The sequence below is a fragment of the Polypterus senegalus genome, chromosome 10 (assembly GCF_016835505.1).
Source record: "Polypterus senegalus isolate Bchr_013 chromosome 10, ASM1683550v1, whole genome shotgun sequence".
Taxonomy (NCBI): domain Eukaryota; kingdom Metazoa; phylum Chordata; class Cladistia; order Polypteriformes; family Polypteridae; genus Polypterus; species Polypterus senegalus.
Window position 1 is genome coordinate 125827133 of NC_053163.1, and position 24560 is coordinate 125851692.

Sequence of the window (24560 nt, forward strand, 5' to 3'; positions counted from 1 at the left end):
GATCTCTCTACTTTTATAGGGGCTGTCCGGCCATCTTTTCCTACTGGGTCTGCTTCCTTTCCTGCCCGGGATGTCTGTCCAGCCCGTGTGATACAGCAAGTAGCTACATCCACCATATGACAAACTACCTCAGGATCCCAGATTAGGACCCTCAGCTCCACAGTAATTTGATGGAATGGAACAATACGAGTTACTTTAGTACCAATTCTGCCGCCATCCACTGAGTTTTAACCTGCAGGTTGGAGGACCCGTTTGCAGGGCTGGATGCAGATTAACGTCATACCCAGGACATGGTGGAGATCAGGACTTTGAATCTCAACTTGATGTTATTTTTGAATTGGGTGGACAAGCTTGTTGGGCTGAATAGCCTGTTCTCATCATAACTGTTCTAATGACCTGACATTAATGGTGTGATCAAACGGTGGCCTTTTGATTTCTAATGTAACATTTGGGGAGTATAAAGTTTACAGTCACTACTTGTTTCTTACATTTAAAAGGTTATAGTCTTATTGTATGCGTCTTTTTTTTCTCTTTTTTCAGTTACTTCCACACTTTTGCAGTGATTGCTGCTGCTGTATCGTAGCTCCTGGGTTCAGACCCTGGTCCTGTCAATGTCTGCGTGGACTTTACTTGCTCTCCCTATGCCAGTGGGGGTCTTCCTCTGTGAACTCAGTTTTCCTGCCAAATTGCCAAAGACAGGCAGGTTAAATTGACTAGGAGTGGGTTCAATGGAAGGATGAATGTTTGTGCTGAGGGAGTAGACATTGTGGCCTGTTGCTATGGCACTAGATTACAAATCACAAAATTGGCACTGAAGTCCCCAATGCCAGCTCAATGTGTGAATCTAAGCATGGCACCTGACCTGTGTGCACTCCAGTTATAAAACACTAGCCACGGTTCCTGTCAAAGACAGGTAATAAAATAATTTTAAAATATTTGCCATCCCTTTTCCGATGTCCACTTTCAGTGCCTTTCCTCTGTTTTCTCGTGTGTCTGAACCTCAATTCATGTAAAGCCATAAAGTCTGCTTGTCAACACTGTCATTATTTTTGAGGCGCCTTTCTCATCTCCTGTCCAGTTTTATACTTTCTGTCTTTGAAGGCGACTCTCTCAGCATGCACCTTTACTTCTCCTTGTGTGTCTCACACTTACATTTCCCCTTTCGTCACATCACCAAAGCCAAATTGACCAATCAGATTGTTTTGATGGACTGGACACACAAACCATAATGTTTTATTAGATCGATAGATATTTAATAATATACTTGGGGTATAAAATTCAGGTTGTTAAGCCTTTCTTCTTCAATATAGACATTGGCTTTCCTCTGTCTAACTTCTTCCCTGACTTTTTGAAATTCAGTTGAACATTGGTCAAAATGACTCAGACGTTATCACAGGGAATTTTTTGAAATTTTTGCCTAAATAGTAACAAATTGTATAGAAGCACATGCTGAAAAAACCTAGTTTCACTTTTGTATCTTGAATGTGACATTTTAAGGTGCACCAGGACACCAGGGAGACTGAAAGGTTAGCACAAAAATGCTAGTATAGCAGGATCTTCAGTAGCCGGCCTGTTCAAATTCACTAAATGAAAGCTTTATGTCTTCCCACTGCACATCAGCGCGATGGGGGGCAGATTTGGTTGAACATTAGTCTCTTTCTAGTCACAGTTTGCCTGACGTAAATCCTGCTAAGCCAATTATTTGCACATTTTAGACCTAAGACTGCCTGGCTGAGACTAACAGCTAAACAAAAGGGTGGTGATGTAAGTTAGAAGCAGCAAGTCACGCTGATCATGAGCCAAGTTAAAAAACACAGACTGAGGAGACTGCATGAAAAGGCCAAAAGAACAGTAGTTAAAAACTCAGATCACCTCTGAAGCCTAAGAAATGGCAAGTATTTAAATAAAAGAGGGACACTGTGAAGCAGCTATTAAGATTTTTATTTCAAGCTTAACAAGGCTGAGTCAACAGCAGACAACAAAACTGCCAAAAGACCCTGGAAAACATGACTAAAGTAGAACCTGTCCATCTATTTTCGGAAAGTGCTTTTTGGTACTGGCAGAATAAGAACAAGGTAGGAAGTAAGGCTGTCAGATTGAAAATCACTACCTTTATATATAATACGCTATCATGGCAGACCGTTTGTCGGTCCAGGATATTAAATCACCTGTAGCTCACAAACAGTTTGACGTATTGCCCTGAAATTTGGTACACATAGACTACGTGACATCTGCTATCCACTTTCGGGTGGTAATTGACCTCCAAGGTTATTCCTCTTTTTATTTTCATTTTATTTTGTTATAGAATCAACTCTCGGCAACATGCAGCAGAGAGGCCGTGCAGCGCATGTGTATGGGCGCCGTTCTCATTCCCTACCACCTTCGCCATCACTTCCCCTACCTTTTCATATCTTAAATCATTCTTGAGGCAGATTGAAAATTAAAGAAAACATACTAAGTAATTGCAACACAAACACTGACTTAATCAGTTTTAACAGAAAAGATGCCAACGAAAGAAGAGAAGAAGCAGGCCACTAGGTTAGAGAAAATCAGAGCTGCTCAGGAAGCTGCAAGCGCGTCATCCTCTGAGCAAATGAATGCTAAATGTACAGAGAAAGTGGATGAAAACTAGGAATGCTCAAGTCAAGTGTATTCACTACACGTTATCGTGCAGTACAACGTTACTGGTTGAATATAATTTGAATGAATTAAAAAAAACATTCTTTGAAGACAAAAGCTAATATTCAAATGTGAACGAACAATAGTTATGTTTTACTTCCCACTAATTTCAACTTCATGTTACTCCGGATGCTCTCAGCAGTATTTTCATATTTAATGGACCTTATCTTGTATATCACTTCAAGGACCAGCTTATTCATATCTTTGAATGGTTAGCTTGTGTCCCCATTAGTAAAACAGATGAGAAATCCTTGAGTTGTACGCAATCCAAATCCACCCCTTTAACTTGTGGTTGTGCAGTGAGGATTCTGCTTCTTACACACTGAGACCCCTTCATAATGCATTTCAGGACAGACGTTTCTACCCCTCTCTCACTTCTTGGTTTTGCACTTTTACTAAGAACAGATTTTAAACTTCATCTCCTGCATCCTGAAAGTATCTGTCTGTTTGTGATCCCATTCTAGTTTGCTCTTGGACATGAGATCCCTAACGTTCTGCTATGTCATTTTAGAAGCGTTCAGTAAAAAGCTGGTTTCTTTTCTCATTATATTCACTCTATAATGTTTATTAATATATGTCTACAATCAATACAAATGTTTTCTTACAGCCTTGGTGAATTGAACAGCATCCATCCATTGGACTTGTTTGGTCCAAACTCAATCTACAAAATCAACAGAAGCAAAGAGTGAAACAGGTACATTTTGATTCACATACAGGCTTGTGAAACAGACACCAAAATTCATCAAAGAGATTTTTGGGATTTTATTTTTTTATTTTTGGGGTGCAAAATAAGGAATACTGCTCCCTAAAACGTCATTCACACTTCTGTGATTATCTGTGTTCTTTTCCGGCAGCTGCATAGAGCGTGTAATCCATACCACTCAAGTAAAATCAATGCTACTAACGCCTCTAGTTCACACCCCTGTTAAGAATTAAAGTATGTTTTTTTGAAAATGTGTCATACTACATAATTTCCACACGAAGAAACGCGTCATGGATAACTTTACTGCATTTTCTCCACATGAAAACTCGGTAAACTTAGTCATCACTACCAACACTCTCCACTGTTACATCGCAGCCATCTTATCTTGACATGCAGAATTAGTTCATGAAAACACTTCCCACACAGCAACAAAAAGACTTTTTTCTTGTGTGAATGGGATGAATTTTGCTGCAAGCAAAAACACAGTTAGCTTCACATATTATTCTGAGATGCTAAATGTCTAGTTTCACTTCAAATTCAATTTTGCACAAATTGTTTCGCTCATCACTAGTCACCGGTTAGCAGCCAGATAATGGAAGTACACACATGGACGCAAACTCTACACGTATGGCTACCAGGTTGGGATTACAAATTCTGGCCACTGCATCAATGAGCCGCTAGCCACTAGCACTCAGGTATTAAAATATATGCAAGGACCATCATCAGCACTTTGAATTGTGGGAGTTTGGCCAATCTGTACAGTAGGGTTACTATGATCAATCTTATTAAAGTAAATGAGATCCCCTCATATATACCACTGATGGAGAATGTGACTGTAATGATTTATAAGAGACACCATGTGTCAATAAAGGGGCAAGTAAAACTTAGAATTTTAAAAATTGTACCAGAGGCTGGAAAAAAGTGCCATTAGGGGACAGGAGAGGCAATCATGTAGAAGAAACTGAATAAACTGAGCATCTAAAATGGAGTCACAAGGCAAGAACATATCTAAAACAAAGACTATGAAATGTCAAAAATCCTAACATTAACTTGGGTTTGAGTTAGCCTAACATGTTATAATGGGGTTTAGACCAACACTAGGATACCAGAAGCTGAGCACCACCATCTTTTATAGGTCGAGCAAGGTGACCTCCATATCACATGTCTGACTACAGCCTTTGGAAATGGTGACAAAAATAGGCTAAAAAACGAGGTGGCATCACCACCATAATGAAAAAAATATATAAATAACAAAAAAAAAAACATAGCTAAGTATTCCAAAAATGAAATGAGAAACTATAGTGAAGCTATAATGTACATTCAAGAAACTGACAGCTTTGGATTTCTTGGTTTTGTTCCCTTAAATGGACACTAACAAGAAAAAAAAAACAAAAAACATTATTATGCTACAATTGTTATTTCTATGTCAGACATGGAGCCATGAGTAAAGTCCTAAATCCTAAATCCTCTGTCTGTTGTTCTAACATAGAACAATATAGCAAGAGATGAGAAAAAGAATCAGAAGAAGAGACGCGGTCAGGAGGAAACAACGTTCAAAAATATGAGTAGCAAAACCATTAAACAAATACTGAAAATCAAAGTGAAAAAGGCAAGCCAAAAATTCAGTACCATAGTACATAGAAAACTTTTGAAATCAACTACAAGGATCCATGGTGTTATGTGCAATCTTAGATAAAGACGTGACCTTAATAACGACCTTTAACCCATTGTCTCAACGGCATTAAGATTTTAACCAAGGTGACCTATAAACAAATATCAGCAAACAGGTTAACAAAATGATGATGAAATGATGACATGAAAATACAAAAGAATACAACAAAACCAAAAAGTATCCAAGTATCAAAAACAAATACCGACATAATAAATCAAATCCTTGTATTCAAAAACTCTAATAGGATGCAAAAAAAAAAACAGGAAAACTGGCAATCGGAAGGTTGTCGGTTCGAATCCCATAAATGCCAAAAGGGACTCTGCTTTGTTGAACCCTTGAACAAGGCCCTTAACCTGCAATTGCTGAGCGCTTTGAGTAGTGAGAAAAACGCTATATAAATGCAAAGAATTATTATTATTACTCATAACCTGCAGCCTTTTTAATTGCAGGACAAAATGCAAACATACTACATATCTGTCACTGGGTGTCCCACCCAACAAGAATTACCAGAACCACAAGGCATGGCTATCAGGCAAGAAGAAGAAAAGATCCCCTTAGAGGGGAGACAAAGATCAATCATGAAAGCAAAAGCCCTGGTAACTAATCTGAGTAGAAATGTACCACCAGTGGGCTCAGCTCCTAAGACCAGGAAAAGGAGGACCCCAGTAATTGACCTAACTGGACTGTTCTCCATATACAGTAAGACACCAATGTAGGGGTTGAGCATAATGGAGGAGCATTCAGAGCCCTAGGAAAGGCCAGAACAGAGGCTGTACACAACAGTGCTGGCCCCAGTATTTATTACCAAGGGTTATTGGTACCTGCGTATTTAAGGGGATACAGGCACACTGGGGTGTTTGGGTAGGTAGGGGCCATTATTTTGAAAGGTTTAGAGGTTTATAATAATACAGACTTTCTCATCCAGAGAATTTATCACTTGCCCTCAGACACATCTATTTGCCACACTGTTTAGAAAAAAAAGCCTTGACTTTGATGTGTCAGGTTCAAGAGGGGGTTGAGATTCTTTTGGTTACCTTTATATCCTTGTTAACCTTCAGTACTTCATGATGGCGCACATTCAAGGACACAAAATAAATAAGGATCCTTACCTGTTTGCCATCCAAGGTATATATCCTCTTAACGACTCCACTTTCTAGCTTGATGGCCTCCGTAATGTCAGTGAGCACCTGCTCAAAGGAGTGTGCCGTCTTCTTGTTGAGGAGGACACGCACAGCCTTCCGTGGCTTGACTCCGCTTCTCATGACGGTGACTAGCTTGGGCCGTACAAAATCCTTACTTTCCTTAAATTCATTGGATCCTTTAGCACTAGCCAGTGACTGCGAGCCTTTCTGGTTAGCAGATGCTTTGACGTTCACTGACCAATTGGGATTGACATTCTTGGTGTAGTCTACCTTTTTGTAGAAGTTCTCTGATGCACAAACATAGCTTTCCCCTGAAGAAACAAACCCAAAAAGCCAGAGATGAAAACAGACATACTGTAAATACTGTAACAGCGTTAAAGAAACAACTACATGCAGTAGCCTTAAAACAGTGTTGAATTATAATAATTCATTTATGTTATATTTAGCAGAGCTTTGGAATTCTGTGTTATTTATTTATTTATTTATTTATCTTTTGTATAGTGCTGAGTATTGATTCAGATTGCTTACATGAATGCACACCTGTAAAAGAAGTGACAGCAAATTGCTAAACCGTATGACATTTACACACATAAACATGTAAGCCTCACAAAACACAGAGTAAAACAGAGTGTGATGAAAGTCTATTAGTATTTTAATTAATATATAGCCAGTTGACAGTGGAAAAAATAAAAACCAAAACCCCAGAAAACATCATCATTGTAGAAAATAAACGTTTTGGGTGTCCATAGTCAATAAAGTCAAAGTCAGACTGAGTAAGGGTTCTGATGATTCAGACTAACTGGCAAACCCTTGGTGGGCAAATTCTGCTGCCACTGAGAAATTGCATGGATGGGCAGGATGCATCTCAGTGTATCAGTACAATGGCAATTTGATGTATCAGCTGAGCTCAACACACTATACTTTGGCCTTCTTAGCATTATTTTGAACAAGGACAGTCCCCTCACTATTGCATTGGTGTAGGTCCCTGTCTACATTATGTTACGACTGTGTTCCTGTTGTTTAGCCTATTTGTCTTTTAGTCATTTTTGTTATTTACCTCTGTGCCTTTGTTTGTTGTCTGTCTACTTTTTCTTTAGTATGGGTGTTTTTTTCCAGGTCTTTTTCCCAGAATTACTTGTTTAGGGCTGTCATGTGTTCAATCAGGGATACCTGAGTATCCTATTCAAGTCACCTGCTGCCTTAGCCTCAGTACACTGGCGTTAGCTCCCACAGCAGTGTTACTTACTCAGCTCCCTTTTGTGCATTTGCTTTTTTGTTCTTATTGTCAATTAGACAATTTAAGTTCTGTGTCATGGCATGGTTTTTGCTTTTAGTATAAGGATGTATGATTTTGAGGACGATGCACATGTGTTTACTGTAATTGCCTTTTTTGTTATTTAACATTTTAAGTTTAGAAGTACAGTAGACCCCTGCAAAGTCACGGTTCAGAGCTCAGTCCTTCACAGATTTTTCCTTAGAACCTAACTAATAATTGTTAGCGGAAACCGCAAATATCTCCCACAATTTTTTGGGGGATTTTTTTGTGGCAATACTATACTGTAGAGAGAACACAAAACAACCGTAGAGGAAAACATGGTTTTGGATGGTGAAAGTAGCCAATCCAAAAACGTTATTCATTTCTTCTTGCTGTTGCCCTGTGACACATCTCCAGCAGATGCAGCCCAGCATTCCCGTATCATAACAGTTTACAGCGTGTAGCTATCTCGACTGTTTCGCTGAGTGTTTTTATGTTTTTCGTTTTGTTCTTCTTGAAGTCCTAAGATGCCGCCCAAACGCCCTGCACCTTCTAAGACTTCTGGCAATGAACCTAAGCACCAGAAGAAGTTTAAGACACTCCAGGAGAAGGTTGAACGACTGGATTTGATTCCAGGAACTAAAAAGGTATGCCGCAACTTCCCATCACAATGTTCCTCAAACCTATCAAGAAAAGCCAGCCAGAAGAAGACCCGTCAGAAGATACAACTCCTCCTGAAGCGCCTGAAGAAGTGGCGCAACCTGAGGAGCTGTGAATACTTGACTTTGTTGTGCAGTTATTATCTTCATTACATACCTTCATCGTACTGTACAGCTAATTCATCATCTTCAATCAATATCATACATTATTGGTGAGTACCTATACATTTTACTCTATTTTTATTAAATTAAATTATTATGTATTTATCCTGCTTATACTAAAGAAAACGACAGCACACACCAAAGAAAACATGCTTGCATGAATTACAGTAAATATAGGGGTAACATCGGTATTTTACAATCTAGCATTGCGTGAGACATAGCAGTACAGTACTGTAGGGTATACGGGTTTACCTTTACATTCTGTTTTTTAGGGCAATGTACTAAGCTGAGTTTGAAATTAAAGTAAAGTGTTTTGGGGGAATATTTTGGGTTTAAATTATAAAAATAGGCATTTATAGGTATTTTTTTGACCACATCCAAAATTTGCGGTTTTTCACAATTCAGCATTTTCTAGAAACGTAAACCCCACTAATTTCGGGGGTCATCTGTACTAGTGCATGTACATTTGCATTTACTTATTTGGCTGATGCCTTTCTCCGAAGTGACTTACAGCATTTGAGATACAATTGGTTATATTTCTTTTGTTTTTCCTAATGGAGCAGACTTGCTCAGGGGAACACAGTGACCATAGTTGAGGTAGTAGTAGTCTTCTTGTATACAAACTACAGTGAAATTTATACTTTTATGTTTGATCAACATGCAATACTATATTTTCCAGAACCATGATAAACAAATTATTAAATTAGATGTTATTAAATACTGTAGAAAATTAATGTCAGCATACCAAATGTACCCCTTCCCCGATTTTCACTTGTTAACTTATTGGGATTCTTTTGTACTTATTTTTAAAATCTTTGGACTTTTCAGTTTGCTTTATTTTATCTTGTTTATTTAATTTATAAATCTTTCCCCAGAATAGTTGGGACCCTTCTCTAAATGGAGAACAAGCAGCCTGGAAACTCCCCTTGCACTTTGACTCCTTAAGGGAGAGTTTGGGTTTGCAGATTCTGTCCCTCAGATGGTGGCTAGACAAGACTGAGAACAAGAGCAAGATAATGCTGTTTTTGCAACGCTCTTGCAAGCATACTAAGAATTTTCCAGTTTTGCATGAGAACTTGTAACAAATAATATCGTCATTACAGCTGGCAAAATCCTTTTACATTAAACTCTCAGTTATTGCTGAACTTTAAACGAAATCAAGTAGAGTCAAAGTGGAGCAGTGGAAGTGCTGCTGCCTTGCAGTAAGGAGACCAGGGTTTGTGTCCCATGTCTGCATGGGTTTCCTCCAAGCTGCCCTATGCTAACTGGGGTAGGGTCCAGCCTCCCTGCATCCCAGGTCTGGATTAAGTGGGTTTGAAAATAACAAGTGAAGGTAAAAACTGAATGACTTCAGGAGTTTCATCATTCTATCAGGTGGAGCCTCATTCCAGTTTATATGAATGATTCCCAGGATGCTCATCTTTTGAACCCCAAAGTGAATCAGTTCAAGAGACAGCAGCAAAGGCCAGGCACACATTCTCAGACATTCCTTATCATGTGTCCTGAGCTGCACAATGGACTGACTTTTTACTATTTATATTATTTTGCATATCTTGACAAAACATTTTTATTATTAGATGAAAAAGATACAGAGATTTTTTTTCCAGAAGAAATACAGTTGAACACAGAATTGGGTAATGCACAGGTTTCTCAACAATTGCTGGTAGTGTAATGCTTTTTTATTCTCGAGTGACATTAAGAACAAAAACTGAAATTGTAAGTGTAAGAAAAGTGTGTTCAATCGATCAGTAAAACTTTCATTATAGGATGTGGCAAGGCCATCTTAACGTATGGGCACAATGGGCACTGGCCGAGGCCCTAGGAACTTAGGGGCACACAATGTTTCTGATGCACTAATTTAACGTGTGGAAGAATCTGTGTAACTTTAGAAAACTTCAGCCAAGTCAGGGTATATCTTTACAAAGTGAGACTGCTGGCATTCTGATCTGCTTTATTGGGCAAGCTTTGATGTTGTCAGCTCTCATTGATCGACTTATTTACTGTCCTTCTCAAGGCGCACTCTGTACACTATAAAAAAACTCAGCTTTTACTTATGTAAGACATGTTTTCTAAGTAAAGAGCTCAAAGCGTAATACTGCTCACTTAGCCTGAAGGGTATACAAGCAGGACTGATTACGAGCTGGCGTGGGTTGAACTATAAATACCACCTGTGGCTGAAACATTCTCAAAATAAGATTTCATCTATTGCAAGGAGGATTGATCTTCCTGCGGGTTAAAATTAAAAGGCTTTCTGGACTTTCTGCTTTTAAACACAGACTGAAGTGTTTGTTTCTTCCAGATCCTGAATATAGAATTCTTGCACACAACAATAGCTTTTGATCTTCTCGCAAGGGGTTTATGAATGTGCAGTGCCACTGCAGAGAACAGAAAATGTGATATGAGCCAGAATGATGCCATCAACAAAACAAAGGAAAAGAAAGTGAACCCTTAATTAAAATTAATTCTAGAAAACCAAACCAGTAAAAAATATTCCAAACAACAATTGCATCATTACAGAGAATTTACCAGAAAATCCTCATCTAAATTGTTGAAGCTGTTTCTCCTCTGAGGTGGGCTCTCCTTTACGAAGCGCTGTGTTTAGTCACCTGCAGCTCCCCATATGACTACAATTGCATCATTTAGGAAGGAAGTGACATCACTTCTGGGTCAGGTGCATGACAATGGCAACGGCATAAGCTCTGTGTGCTGACTAACAATGAAGTCATTTCTATGACAATGCACATCAAAAAAAATGTGGTCATCAGCATCAATAGGCTTTGTGTTCTAGGAACCAAGTTACCCAAACTATTCTGTAACATTTCAGTAATTATTCACTGCTGTGATGCTGATCCTTCTGATCATAAAATAGGTCATTATGGCAGCAATTGACAAGAAGAATTCATAATTAATTGTAGAATTACGGTATTTGAGGGTTCCTCTAGAGTGCACGATTTGGCACAAAAATGAATCGGCACATCGTCATCCCATAGCAAGCTTAAGTTTTGAGTTGGGTATTTTTCCATCCAGCTGTTTTAGCTCTAGACCGTCCTCAAGAAACTGAGACACACAGACACACACCCATCATCGAGATATCGATGTTTTCAGTATTAGGGGACCCTAAAAATTAATTTTACTTGAGCATTAAGTCTTTTGCAAAGTTTTACTTTTATTCACACAAGATTTGGACACATACTGCATCTCTTTTGTTAGTCATTCATACTGAAATATAAGTAATGTGATAGTTATACGTTGTTACTAACCCTCACCTATTCTGTTTCTCTTCTCTGTGCTCACATGTGGCACTTGGGGCTGCTGTCCTAAGGCCAAGTTGTTTGCCTGCCCAAGGAAAAGTCATCTCTGAAATGGAAGCCTGGGTAGAAGGGTCCTTTCATCAGTTTGGCTGTGCAATGGCCAGCGCTGGGGAGGCAGCTTGATAACTGAGCAAATCGGAATCCTATTTTCATCTACTCTTGCATTCTGCTGTGCACTTGTAGTTTTACGATTGTATTATTGTATTGTATCGAGGGTTACGTGTGTTCTGTTCTGTGTATTGTGTTGTATTTACCCCATTTTTTCACACCCACTGCATGCCCAATGTAGTTAGTTAGTTGTATTAAATGTTTTCCTATATATTTGTGCATAGTCAATGGGAGATACTTATAACCCCACAAGCTGAATTAAATTGGTATATTCTGACTGTTTCTTGTCTCGCTGATTATAGAAGAGACTCACTTAGTGACCTGCCTTGCCATGTGTATGGCGTGGAAGGCACATGGTTTTACGTGCCCAATAGTATGGAAGTTAACATGCTCTATTGAACGTGCAGTGCCATACGTTTAGAGCGTACTGAAGGTGAAGTAAAGCATCTTTAAGTATAGAAACAACTGAAGTTTGACAAGAAAAGCTAAGTTTAGAGAAGGAAGGTTTTTTTTCCAATTTTTATTCCTTTTATTCTACGTGTGTAACAACCTTTTTCTTTATTCTTCTGTGGAGTGTTTGCTTTGAATTTTCACAAAACCTTTTAAAACGAACTTTTGGATTGAGAGATTTCTTTTGGCACACATTTGACCCATGCTTGATCCTACCTTACTCACCAGCAGCTACACCCAACCTACCTGGAAAGGGGTCTCTCTCTGAATTGCCTTTCCCAAGATTTCTTCCATTTTTTCCCTACAAGGGTGTTTTTCTTGGGAGTTTTTTTCTGGTCTTCTTAGAGAGTCAATGGGTCAATTAAAAATCAGGGCCTGTTAAAGCCCATTGCGGCACTCCTTGTGCATGCTATAGAAAAATAAATTGTATTGTATTGCGTTTTAACAGCTTGGCCATCTTATGTGCCCTGATGAGGTCATGGGTCACATGTCAACTGCATCATGTTTACCAGCTGTGTAGATTTATAGCAGCTAGAAACACACAAAATGTCAACAGTCATGAAAACTAGAAACACAAAATGGTGGTGCCCATTACAAACAAATACACAAAATGCTGATGATAGCAGTGTCGTAAAAAAGAAATTGTAAATGAAAAAGACAAGATGAGAAATTATACAATTGACCATAAACTTTGGCAGTATATTGTTCTAAATATACCACAGAAGAGATTTAATTAAGAGGTCGTCTCGCACCCAATGTCAATCACACAGAAATGCTAGGTGAGGTGAGGTGAGGTGTTAGGAGCACATGCTGATACAGCGCATTGCCGCACCCACCACATGACAACCACCTCAGGAGCCCACATTAAGACCCGAGTGCCGCCATGCAATGGGTGACACCTCAGCACCACACTAGTTCCGGTGGAATGGAGCCAGTATGAGGTTTTTTATGGTGGCTGGAGTGCCAACTCTGAAATATGTAAGAATGATATTCATATACGATATGCAGGAAATCATCTATAAATTAAACATCAAGATATCAGCTACTTGAGGAAATTTCAGATAAATAAGTCTCGGTAATATACAATGAGAACAAAAGGAAGGACTGACTGATAAAGCAGAGCTGTATATTGTAAAAGTTAAATACTAAAAAAAAAAAACAAGCCTCAACACTCAACACGTAAGCCTAACTCATAGAAGTGAAAATAAAGTCTTAGGAACTTGAATCACATGAACAAACTTTTATCTTTTCTTTGTGAAATCTGCAAAGTTGCACAATCAAGTGATGGGGACCAAGGGATTGTCCTTGAATACCCCATGACCCATAATGCCACTCCATTGAAGACCACAGATGTTGCTGCTAGCAACTGCATACCAACTGATAAACAAAACTACAGAAAATGGCCACTCCTATGGCACAACAAAATGGTGTTACAGGAAAATGCAACTAAATAATAAAAACTTGAAAATGACCACACCAACAGGAATGGCTTAAATGAACTCCAAAGCGTATAAAGAGAAGAACATCCCATGAAAAGACGACACGATAACAGCATTAAATAGACCATCATGACCGGTAAAGGGTTGGCATCGTTATGGATGTTGCTGACCACAGAGGTTCTTTCTCAGCATATCCCAGTAGTAGACAACTGGCAACATTTAAAATTCCAGACATGTCTAGTGTTGAGGGGTGACAAGAAGGAACAGGGGCTGAAGGAGACAGACAGACAGGAAGTGACATCAAGGAAGTGGTACTATATCAAGCAGGCTGAACTGTTTTGGTTTTGTTCCTTTGGTAGTATTTCTCCCTTTAAGAACTCCTCACTTGAGTCTTTAGTTTACAATAAGACCATATATTTAGAACGGGAAATGATTTTTGTCCATTGTTTTGGTGGCCTGGATAGAGATGATCCATTCTGAGGGTCAACAGCTAACCACCCTGAGTAGCTGATGGAATGATGACGTTTAACATATTGCTACCTCCGGCCAAAAACCCTCAGTATGATATTTCAATTATGCTGAATTATTAACAAAAAGCTCTCAGAGGCAACATGTTCTTAGTAAAATTTCGGAGGTACTGAAATAATAAAATATACAGAATACCTGATGCTACCTAATTGTGCATTCAGCATAGCCTCTGGTTATAACTCTAACAGGTACAACAATGAGAGTGCCGACAATTCAGTGCACACTCCACTAATTAGCCAGACCTCTTTATGTCAGTCTCACTATTTCTTACATGTGATTAGTTCTTCACGTACATAAACTAGTGTATTTTTGGAAAATTCTTCAGGAAAATCCATTTAAACCTTTAACTGGTACAGGAATAATTAGAAAAATAAGCCGCTTCATTGAAAGTGCCACATCAGCAAATCTCTGTGATGGTTTCTACCATCATTTACAGAGCCACGTTACCATGGAAACGGGGTCAAACAAGTCAAGATGAAGGCAGGCTGCATACCTAAGGGAGCCTCTAAAAAGACAGGGGTGGAAGCAGCCAGTATGCTGTTGGAATTTATATCTGATTTCAAATTATTTATCCTTGCTGATTTGGTTGGTTCTTATTTTATGTTTCATGTTTAGCACACAGTGGTGCAGTGGGCAGCCCTGGTGCCTCACACATCCAGTGTTGTGAGTTCAACGTCCGCTCCTGTGTGTATTTCTGTATGAAATTTGCATGATCTCCTCATTACAGAGGGGTTTTCCCTCACATATCTGTAAAGATTTTCAGGCTAGATTGATTGGTGATTCCAAGTTGGCCTGGAGTGTGTGTTACTGAGCCTTAGTGATGGACTAATACCTGGAACAAGGTTGTTTCCTGCCTTATGTGCCACTGATGCCAGGAAAGGCTCTCAATGACCTTGAATTAGATTAAGTAGGTTACAAAATGATATGTCACGTTGTATTGTTTAACTTAGCATCTGCAAGCTTGAAGTGTGGAGGTATGAAAACCAGTGTGCCTTCCTCTTGTGATATGTAGCACATTTTGGATGAAAGACTCAGATAAATAAGTGAACATATTTATCAATGGCTAAATATTGAAAGTGGGGCAGCACGGTGGTGCTGCCTCACATTAAGGACACCTGGGTTTGCTTCCCAGGTCCTCCCTTCGTGGAGTTTGCATGTTCTCCCGATGTCTGTGTGGGTTTCTTCCGGGTGCTCTGGTTTCCTCCCAGTCCAAAGATATGCAGGTTAGATGAACTGGCGATCCTAAATTGTCCCTAGTGTGTGCTTGGTGTGTGTGTGTGTGTGTGTGTGTGTGTGTGTGTGTGCCCTGTGGTGGGCTGGCGCCCTGCCCAGGGTTTGTTTCCTGCCTTGACCCTGTAGTTAGGATATAGCAGATTGGATAATGGATGGATGGATATATAAAACCCGCATGTTTTGCACCTGCCTTTAGGTGTCTCATTTGCACCTCGTAAGGCTCGTTTATCCTTTATGCATGTACATGTCCGTCAGAGTCCATGTGACATAAAGTTCACCAGGCGTCATGTACAGTAAAGTGCAGTCTTCTGCATCTGGGAACATCAACAGGTCAGGTGCTGGACAACAAGACACGGCCACGTTCAAAGAAAAGGAATACCTCTGTATCAGCACAGTGCTCTGTGCAAATGACTGTAGCATAAGCAGAAGAGAGTGGACTTCCTCTGTCTGCAGCCATCAGTGTCCATTCAGATCTGAAGTGTAAACGTTCCTTTAGATGTCAGAGTGCAGTCAAATTAGGCATGAAGTTATATTAATTATTATTTAATAAATAAACCTCAGAACAGCAACAACTGGTCGTAAATGTTTTGTATACCAGACATCTATTTCTGCTTTAATAACTCTATTTTGTCATCTAAAAATGTGTTAACCTTGCAGTTCATGTCACCCATGTGACATGCCCAAATACAATTTTACCACTTTTCTCAAATGCCTGATATATCCAAATATAATTTTACCACTTTTCTATGAAGCCTTTCTTACAAACATGAAAGAAGTAACAAACCAGGAAGTTAAAAATGTTTAAATCTGGTTGGCTTAATCAGAAGTGTGAGTTGCTGTTAAGGTTGAAAGAAACGTTTTACAAATGATGGATAAAATGAGTCCACAATCGGACATGTGTGGGTCTCAGACACTTGGGATAATTCAAAAGATCTGCAACCCAAACTACGACTTAGGGAAGTCCAGGAGGGGAAGTGATTGGGGTTGATGACGGCCCTCTACAGAAGAGAATACTGCATGTGGTTGAAAAGCTCACCAGTTCTACTGCTGAGAGGTCTTGGTGGATCTTATAAAAATAGGAGGAATAAAAATACAAGAAAAGGAGGCTTGGACTGAACTACTTAACTTTAACCAAAACAGTACAGAGATGAGGTGTAGCTCACATATTGCTTCCTTTGGAGGCATTAGCTCTCCGGAAATGTGTTCTTTTGAAATTGCGGCACATTAAGTAACTAAACAATATAGTAATATGACAGAAAAGGCGATATCCCTCCCATCGTGATTACAGCGGTATAAGAATCACATGAGAAAAATATACTTTAGCTTACATTTACTGATGGTTGACACGGTTACAGATGGGAAGCATATGACAGACTTTTATCCAGGTGGGAATCTGGATCTACGCAGTCTGCCATTTTTTCGTCACTACGCTGAGAGGGTTTTCGGATGAAGGTCCGACACAGCTTCAAAGGGTTTGGCTGTTGTCCAAGCCTTTTAATACTGTCTGCTTCACTTGCTGGTCTTCTCTGTCTCCAAACAAGGGCAGGTGGGGACTGAACTCCGCCTCCACAAAATCCAGAAATAGCATAATGCCTACATGCCGGTTCTCATTCTCCCAACAAGGAAAGAAGATTTTGAACTGACAGAGGACAAAAATACTGTTCTGTGTTTAAGCTGACTATACAATCCTCCAGTTGTCTTTGGCTATCTAGTCTATGCTTGGTTGGCAATTCTAAATGCTGAGCCCCTGTGTGCCAAACTTAGCATGCACATGTGAATGGAGCCTTTAACAGTTGTTCAGGACAGTGACATAAAATATTAAAGAAAAATGTATTATAACACATATATTCAATACTGGGTTGAATTTCCGCCTCTTCAGGCAATCCATCAGAATTGTGCCGGTTCAGAATCAAATGATGTTATTTTAATTAACCTTTAATTTTAAAATGTCATACAATGGCACAGTTAATAACAGTAAATGTTTTGATGGTTAGGTGGCTATTGTAATGGTGCAGTGGCATTTACTTTTGGAAAAGAATAAGTGAAGTTGTCTGTTGGCCTTCTCTATTTAACAGGCTGTGGTGAAGTGTCTTAGGGGTCTTTGATGAGAACTGACATGGCTAGCAGTGCAGAACAGGTGCTTGATTTTGTGTGTAAATATTGCGACTCAGGTTAAGTGAGTGTGGGTTTGTGAAGAGCAACAAGCTGCCGGAGAGTCCAGTCTGGCCAGGTATGCACATGCATGAGAACGAACCTCATTAGTGCTCCATGGTGCGCTTAGTGCACCTACTCTCACATGAGTGTAAATAGCCTGAATAGGTCAGAGAAGGGGGGGAGAGAATCAAAGGAAAAGAGAACAGAATCGAGGTGGGCAATGTGAGGGAAAGCAGGCAAAGTGGTCGAGGGTGTCCTGCAGGAGAGCATAGAGAAAGGTGTTTGGTGCGAGTGGATCACTCCTGTTGAGCTTTGGAGCAGGAGCGATCAAGGGCTCCAGGGATCCTGCATATGCCAAGAGAGGCAGCAGAACAAGGGAGATGGGCTCGAAAGGTAGACCACATTCACCAGTGTCCCTGGTGATTGGTGAGCAGGGGGAGACATGAGAGAAAAGCAATGGGGACGAGATGAAAGAATGACGATTTGGACTCTGATTTTATTGTGGTCTTAAATTGTGGTCTTATTGTGGTCTTTTATTGGTTTGTGTCATTTGTAAAGGCTTGCTGAGGATTTTCAAGATTTCTGACTGTCATGATGTATGAATTCCTATGAGGAATATTGGACAGACGGCAGTAAAGGACAGCCTCGCCCCTTAGGTGCCCCGGTGGGCTTTTCTATAACAATCCACTGCACTGTATATACTGCAGAGTCAGTTTTGTGTGTGTTTTATAAAAAAGCTCATTTCAACTCAGCGGTTTCTGGTGTTCTTGAAAATGCAACTGTTACATAAGAAGAGGAAAGATAATTAAAAAAAGAAAAACGTATTTCAAAATGTGCCTGCATTTTAACTAGGACATTCTGACATTTGTGCCAGTGTATATGAATAAGAAATAAGATCATATATAACACTTAACTGTATATTTTGTTCTCTGATAACAGTTTACATATATAAAGTCTTACTTCTTTTAACCAGGTATCACCCATGAATCTTGCTATTTTGGTAATTTACACAATACTTAATAGTAGAGGTGGGTTTCTGGATCATACCATTTATCTGTGTGCTGATTGGTGTGTTTAAAATGCTTCATAGTCATTATATGCAAATGAACAAAGCTGATTAAAGGAAGCTTTCTGTTAATTTCTTCAGTCTTCCATTCTGCATTAAAAGTGAGCATGTGGGACTCCACTTATAGATGTAAATTAAGGACACCCATGTTTGAATCTATACTAATAAAAGGCAAAGCCCTCACTAGCCAAGTTTCCATCCAGTTTTTTGCGACATTTTGTTATCGACAAGCAGAATATACGTAAAAAAATGTGCGAAATTTGCTGTCTCCAGCCTGTTTCCATCCAACTGGCTTTTTATCGATAAAATGGTGTGCGTGATGACGTCATCCCCTCCAAAACGAACTGTCGCGTAAGTTTTGTTGTATCGCGAAAAAAAATCTGCCCTTGAGCCGTTTCCATACATAATTTTGTGTATGTCACAAATTATCTACCTTTTGTTTTCCACGTTAGACCCCCTCCACTAAACAAAGAAACAAAGAAATGGAGAGATTATTCAGACAGTTTTTTGAAATTTGCCAGCTTACTGTTATTTCAGTTTCACAAATAATTGGAATTGTACATAATATCCGAAGACGACAGCAGAATGAAGCAGTTGCTTGTCTGATAGCCCTAGAGCTCGAAGAAAGTACCCCAGTGTGACGAAACCCATGGGTATGGGAGAGATGACGGAATAAGACCTTCTGGAAGGAGGTGGTGGGGAGGCACTTCACAGAAAATCTCTGGCTGCAACATTTTAGAATGACACGGCCGACGTTTGAGATTTTGTGTGGATTCATCAGTCCTGATGTTGCGCCCATCACAGGTTGTCACCGACCACCGGTTCCAACCCAAAAGCGGATTGCCATCGCCCTTTACAAGCTGGCAACCTGCGCTGAGTATAGAGTAGTTGGAGACACTTTCGGGGTTAGTAAAACTACCGTCCATCAATGTGTATATGCTGTGTGCACCGCTATTAAAGAAAAATTAATGCGGCGTTATATCAGACTTCCGACTGTAGCGAAGGCCAATGAAATTGCATACCGCAATTCCTTGGTGCATCTTGTGCCACAGATTTACGGTACGCTGGATGGCACGCATGTGCCTATTCTTCCCCCTAAGGAAGGCTACCGCGATTATATTAATCGCAAAGTGTGGCCATCTATTGTTCTCCAGGCCCTTGTTGATGACAGGTGCATGAAACAAGACATTTGCGTTGGCACTCCTGGAAGTGCCCATGATACAGCTGTGTTTGCAGCATCGGATCTGTACAGATGAGCCTACCTTTCAACATCCCTTCTCAGTGCGATAACAACTGAATTAGTATTGTAGCCTGCTTCCCTTAAGGTTTTTAATTAAAACTGAAATTTGAATTAATACAAAATAACGACGTTTAATAAAAAAAAAAACTAAAGTTAATATAAATGAGAGAATTTCTCATATATGCTACAACATCTGCCATTTAATAATAAGAAAAAAATGTTTAGATAATGAAACACACGGTTTATTAAATATTTTGACTGGCACAGTAAATTACCTTTGCGGTTTTTGTATTATTTAGACATCCTGAGAGACACCCCCAGGCTACAGTTGATGTGGAGGGAGTTCAGGTACCCCTTTTAGTAGCAGGAGACCCAGCCTATCCGCTACTGCATTGGCTCATCACGAGAAATAACGATTCTCTTCATCAGACCACGCAAACCACTCCGCTATTCTCGTTTTGATTGCACGTGATGAAAATGTATCATGTGACACATTTATTTGTGATAAAGCCCTTTTCTTCTGACAAAAAGTGTTTCCAATGTAGTTTTTGCGACATCTGAAGTATCGATATGGAATTTATGCGCTAAAGTTAAACGGAAAAATATTATGTTGACATGTACAACATTTTATCGATAATTGGCATTTCCATCAGCTAAAATTTGAAGCGCTAAATATTTTTTCGCAAAAACTCCTTGGATGGAAACCTGGTTACTGACTCACTCACTCACTCACTCACTCACTCACTAATTCACCAACTTCCCGTGTAGGTAGAAGGCTGAAATCTGGCAGGCTCATTCCTTACAGCTTACTTACAAAAGTTAGGCAGGTTTCATTTTGAAATTCTACGTGTAACGGTCATAAATGGAACCTACTTATGTACATATATACGTCCATAGCCTGCAGCTCGGTCGCCGTGTGAGGCAGAGTTGCGTCCCTCATCATCACGCCTCCCACGTAATTGAGTGCCTACCCATATAAGGCCGTCTGTTGGTAGCAATCCAACAGACATGCTGCCACTAAATATTCGCGGGTGAAGGACTGTGCTTATGCAAACGAAGATGAGAAGACAGCAAAAGAATATGAAGCGAGTGACGCATACAAGCATATTCATAAGTGCAGCTACTGCGGAAATAAAGCACGGTGTAAACCTTAAGTTTAAATTAGGTTCATAGACAGGCTGCCGCTGGCGTTTGTCATGCCTATGACGAATATGATATTCGCAAGATACAAGTTTAATAAGAAGACGCAGGGTATAAACAAGACTTTTCATCACTTTGTAACGGAGTTAAAATTGCAAACGAAGATGAGATGGTCAGGGACAGACTAGTGTTTAGCACAAACTCAGCAAAAGTGCGAGAGAAACTTTTAAACGGCGGGTCTGAACTAACATTAAATAAAGCCGTGGATATCGCAAGATCGCACGAGATAGCACAAGCACAGCTGAGAACCTTCGATGCATGTACTCCGAGCGGCTCACGTGAACTGACTTTGCAGGACTGGGAAAGGTAAACCTGTGCATGCAGTGTGTAATGTCTCAGATAAAGAGGAAGACGAGCTGTTTATTGATGCAGTAAGAAAGGGACAACCCTCTGAAGCTGAACAAGCCTTTGTAGACATATCAATAGGAAAGCAAGGTGTAAAGCTTAAATTTAAATTAAGTTCATAGACACGCTGCCGCTAAATATTCGCATGCAAATCCACAACTTAATACTGGGAATGCCTGTTAAAAATATTAGATTCACGAGTACCGATTTGGGTAGTGAACACTTCGATGAATGAAACCTGTTATCTTTACAACGGTTGACAAACACGGAATGTAACTTGAACACAACACATCCTCCAAATACAACCTGATTGAAAGAAATAATGATAATCAAATCCTTGATGATAGCAACACTCATAACAGTCACAAAACAATTACATTGACAATCATGTTACTTTATTTTCAAAATGTTTCCTTTTCTTTTTCATAACTTCTTTAACACACTACTTCACCGCTGCGAAGCGCGGGTATTTTGCTAGTTGCATATATAATGATAGCTCAAGACTCTTCTTTATTCACTAAATCCCTAATATAGACGTGCTATTAACCAGGCTTAACCAGTTTACATCCTTTACGCTAGATATTAAAATGAAGACAAATTTAAGTTATTAGTCAGAGAAAAGCAAAACTTAGAGCAGTGTTTTTCATTCACTGGGTCGTGAGTCACTTTTGGGTAATGGGTTGCTGCTAGTGGGTCCCAAGTTGCTATTGTTTATAATGAAAGTGCATTGTGGTGGAGCGCCAAGTGGGAAGCGGTGGGTCACCATTCAGATAATTGCAATTGAAACTACTCTGACAGACTCACTTGATATGATTAAGCAAAGGGGGATACGCTACCCCTTGGAGGATCACGAAGACACTTACATGTGAAAAAGTGGGTTGCAAAACCAAAAAAATTGCTAAACACTGATTTAGAGAAAGGCTTGGTACCTTCAACATCTTTTTTTTTCTAAAAAAATGAATCAACAAAATATTTGATTCATTTTATGAAAAAATATTTTAATTTGATTTACAGTTCCTTGGAGTCTGCTTCTTGAAAACATGCACTTTGTCAAGCAGTGCTTTCTTTCATGTCTTTAATTTTGTCTTCCGCACTTCATTGCCAATTACTCTGCAGTCACCTGAGGCCCATTTTGTCTAATCGCTGGTATGTTTATGCAGGCTCATTGCTTTCATTACGCACTTAACAAGTCTTTTTTTTTTTTTTTTTTTTGGTTCCTGGTGTTTCCAGTGTGAGTTTTTTTTTCCTTGTGCTTATGACCTCTGGTTTTATTTTCTTAATAATAATTTACATGTTTACATTATTGAATTTTGTATCACTTTTTTCTGTTTTTCCTACCCAGTCTTTCTTCACCGTGATCTTGTTTTTTTCTATGTGCCCAGATGCCCAGCTGAAGAGAACTTGGATGGAGTCTCAGTGTTGGTGGATGGCTTACCTGTGATAGCACTGATCTGATGTGCCTGTGCTGCATGTGTGTTGTGTATAGTGAAGGGACTTGCAGCTTGATTCAGGTCGATAAAAGTTTTCCTCTAACCTTTGTTATAGTTTATTAACTCTTTGAGGGCTGAATATTTTTTCCAAAAACCTGAGTTTTCTGAAAAGCACACATAGCAATGGTTTCACACATAAGTCAGCATCTGTTGTTATGTGCTGTGGCTGGTGTTGGCGTATGTTCGGCATCTCTGGCAGCAGTGGCTGCATGGGGGCACGTTGATGGTCAGCAGGACTACACAGTGGGCCAGCTGCCCGGCTGTCTTTGCACAGCAGGTGGGTGGCGGTTGCAGTCTGGTTTGTACCTCTTGACATCATAAGTGGTTGTCCTACGCTTCTGTAGGTGCATCAGCTACACAAAAGTGCTCAGTGCTATGATTAGCCGAGGACAGATCAGATGATGCTGGTACCTCACTTTCGTTTTTGATATCCATCTCCAGATCACTTCTATCATACTCAGAGTGCAACAAGTCAGAGTCCTATTCAACAAAATTACATAAAACGTCCATGGAGTATTTTGCTTTGCACATTCACTTTGGTCTCTCACCAGATGTCAGTGCCATTTTAGAGGTTGTTTGCTCTTCGCTACTCATGCATGCGTTGGGAATTGAGGTTAAATCAACAAACCTATGCAACTTTCCTTCTAGCAAAGAGAGTCAAACTAAAACGTAAGGGTGAGTTTTGTTGCAGGTTACAGCTGATTACTGTACTCTACTCCTGAATTTTGACAAAACTCGACATCAGCCCTGAAAGAGTTAATGTGGACACTGGTGATGCTAAGATTTGCATTGGGTGTGATGAGGATGGACAGGATTAGAAATGAGCACATTAGAGAGTCGGCTCAAGTTGGACGGTCGGGAGACAAAGTCAGAGAGGTGAGATTGCGTTGGTTTGGACATGTGCAGAGGAGAGATTCTGGGTATATTGGGAAAAAGTATGTTAACGATAGAGCTGCCAGAGAAGAGGAAAAGAGGAAGACCTAAGAGAAGGTTTATGGATGTGGTGAGAGAGGACATGCAGGTGATAACAACAACAACAACAACATTTATTTATATAGCACATTTTCATACAAACAGTAGCTCAAAGTGCTTTACATATTAAAGAATAGAAAAATGAAAGACACAATTATAAAACAAAATAAATCAACATTAATTAACATCGAATAAGAGTAAGGTTCAATGGCCAGGGGGGACAGAAAAAACAAAAAAACTCCAGACGGCTGGAGAAAAAATAAAATCTGTAGGGATTCCAGACCATGAGACCGCCCAGTCCCCTCTGGGCAAGAGGAGAGGAGAGGAGTGATGGGGGTAACAGAACAAAATGCAGAGAACAGAAAGATATGGAAGAAGATGATCCGCTGTGACAACCCATAACGGGAGCAGCCGAATAAAGAAGAAAAATGTGGACACTGGTGACTTTCTGCTTTATTCTGAGACTTGTAGGATTAGTTTGTTGTGCTTCTGTCATGGCGTCTGTTTTATCTGGACTTTCATATGAATTTATATTTGATGAGTAAGGTGTCTCAGTTTCCAGTAAGAAAAAGGCAGAATTGTCATGGCCACTATGCTAATGGAGAAAAGCAAACAATGAAAATGCCACCCAGTCATTGAATTGAGGGTACCAGGGAGCCATGACCTATCCTACTTGCATTGGGTGCAAGGAAGGAACTAACTGTTCTTCTGGTTGGAAATTGAAAATTACAGGAATATAACACACATGTGGG

The 24560-nt window shown here is 39.7% G+C and overlaps 1 protein-coding gene across 3 annotated transcripts in view; it reads right to left on the reverse strand.

Moving 5' to 3' along the window:
- Positions 1-24560, reverse strand: part of LOC120537530 (neuronal migration protein doublecortin-like) — a 182386-nt gene that overhangs the window by 76956 nt on the left and 80870 nt on the right. For all 3 annotated transcript variants that reach the window (XM_039766540.1, XM_039766539.1, XM_039766541.1), the window contains exon 3: positions 6164-6507. In XM_039766540.1, coding sequence (XP_039622474.1) covers positions 6164-6507 — 344 coding nt within the window. The remainder of the gene's footprint in view (positions 1-6163; positions 6508-24560) is intronic.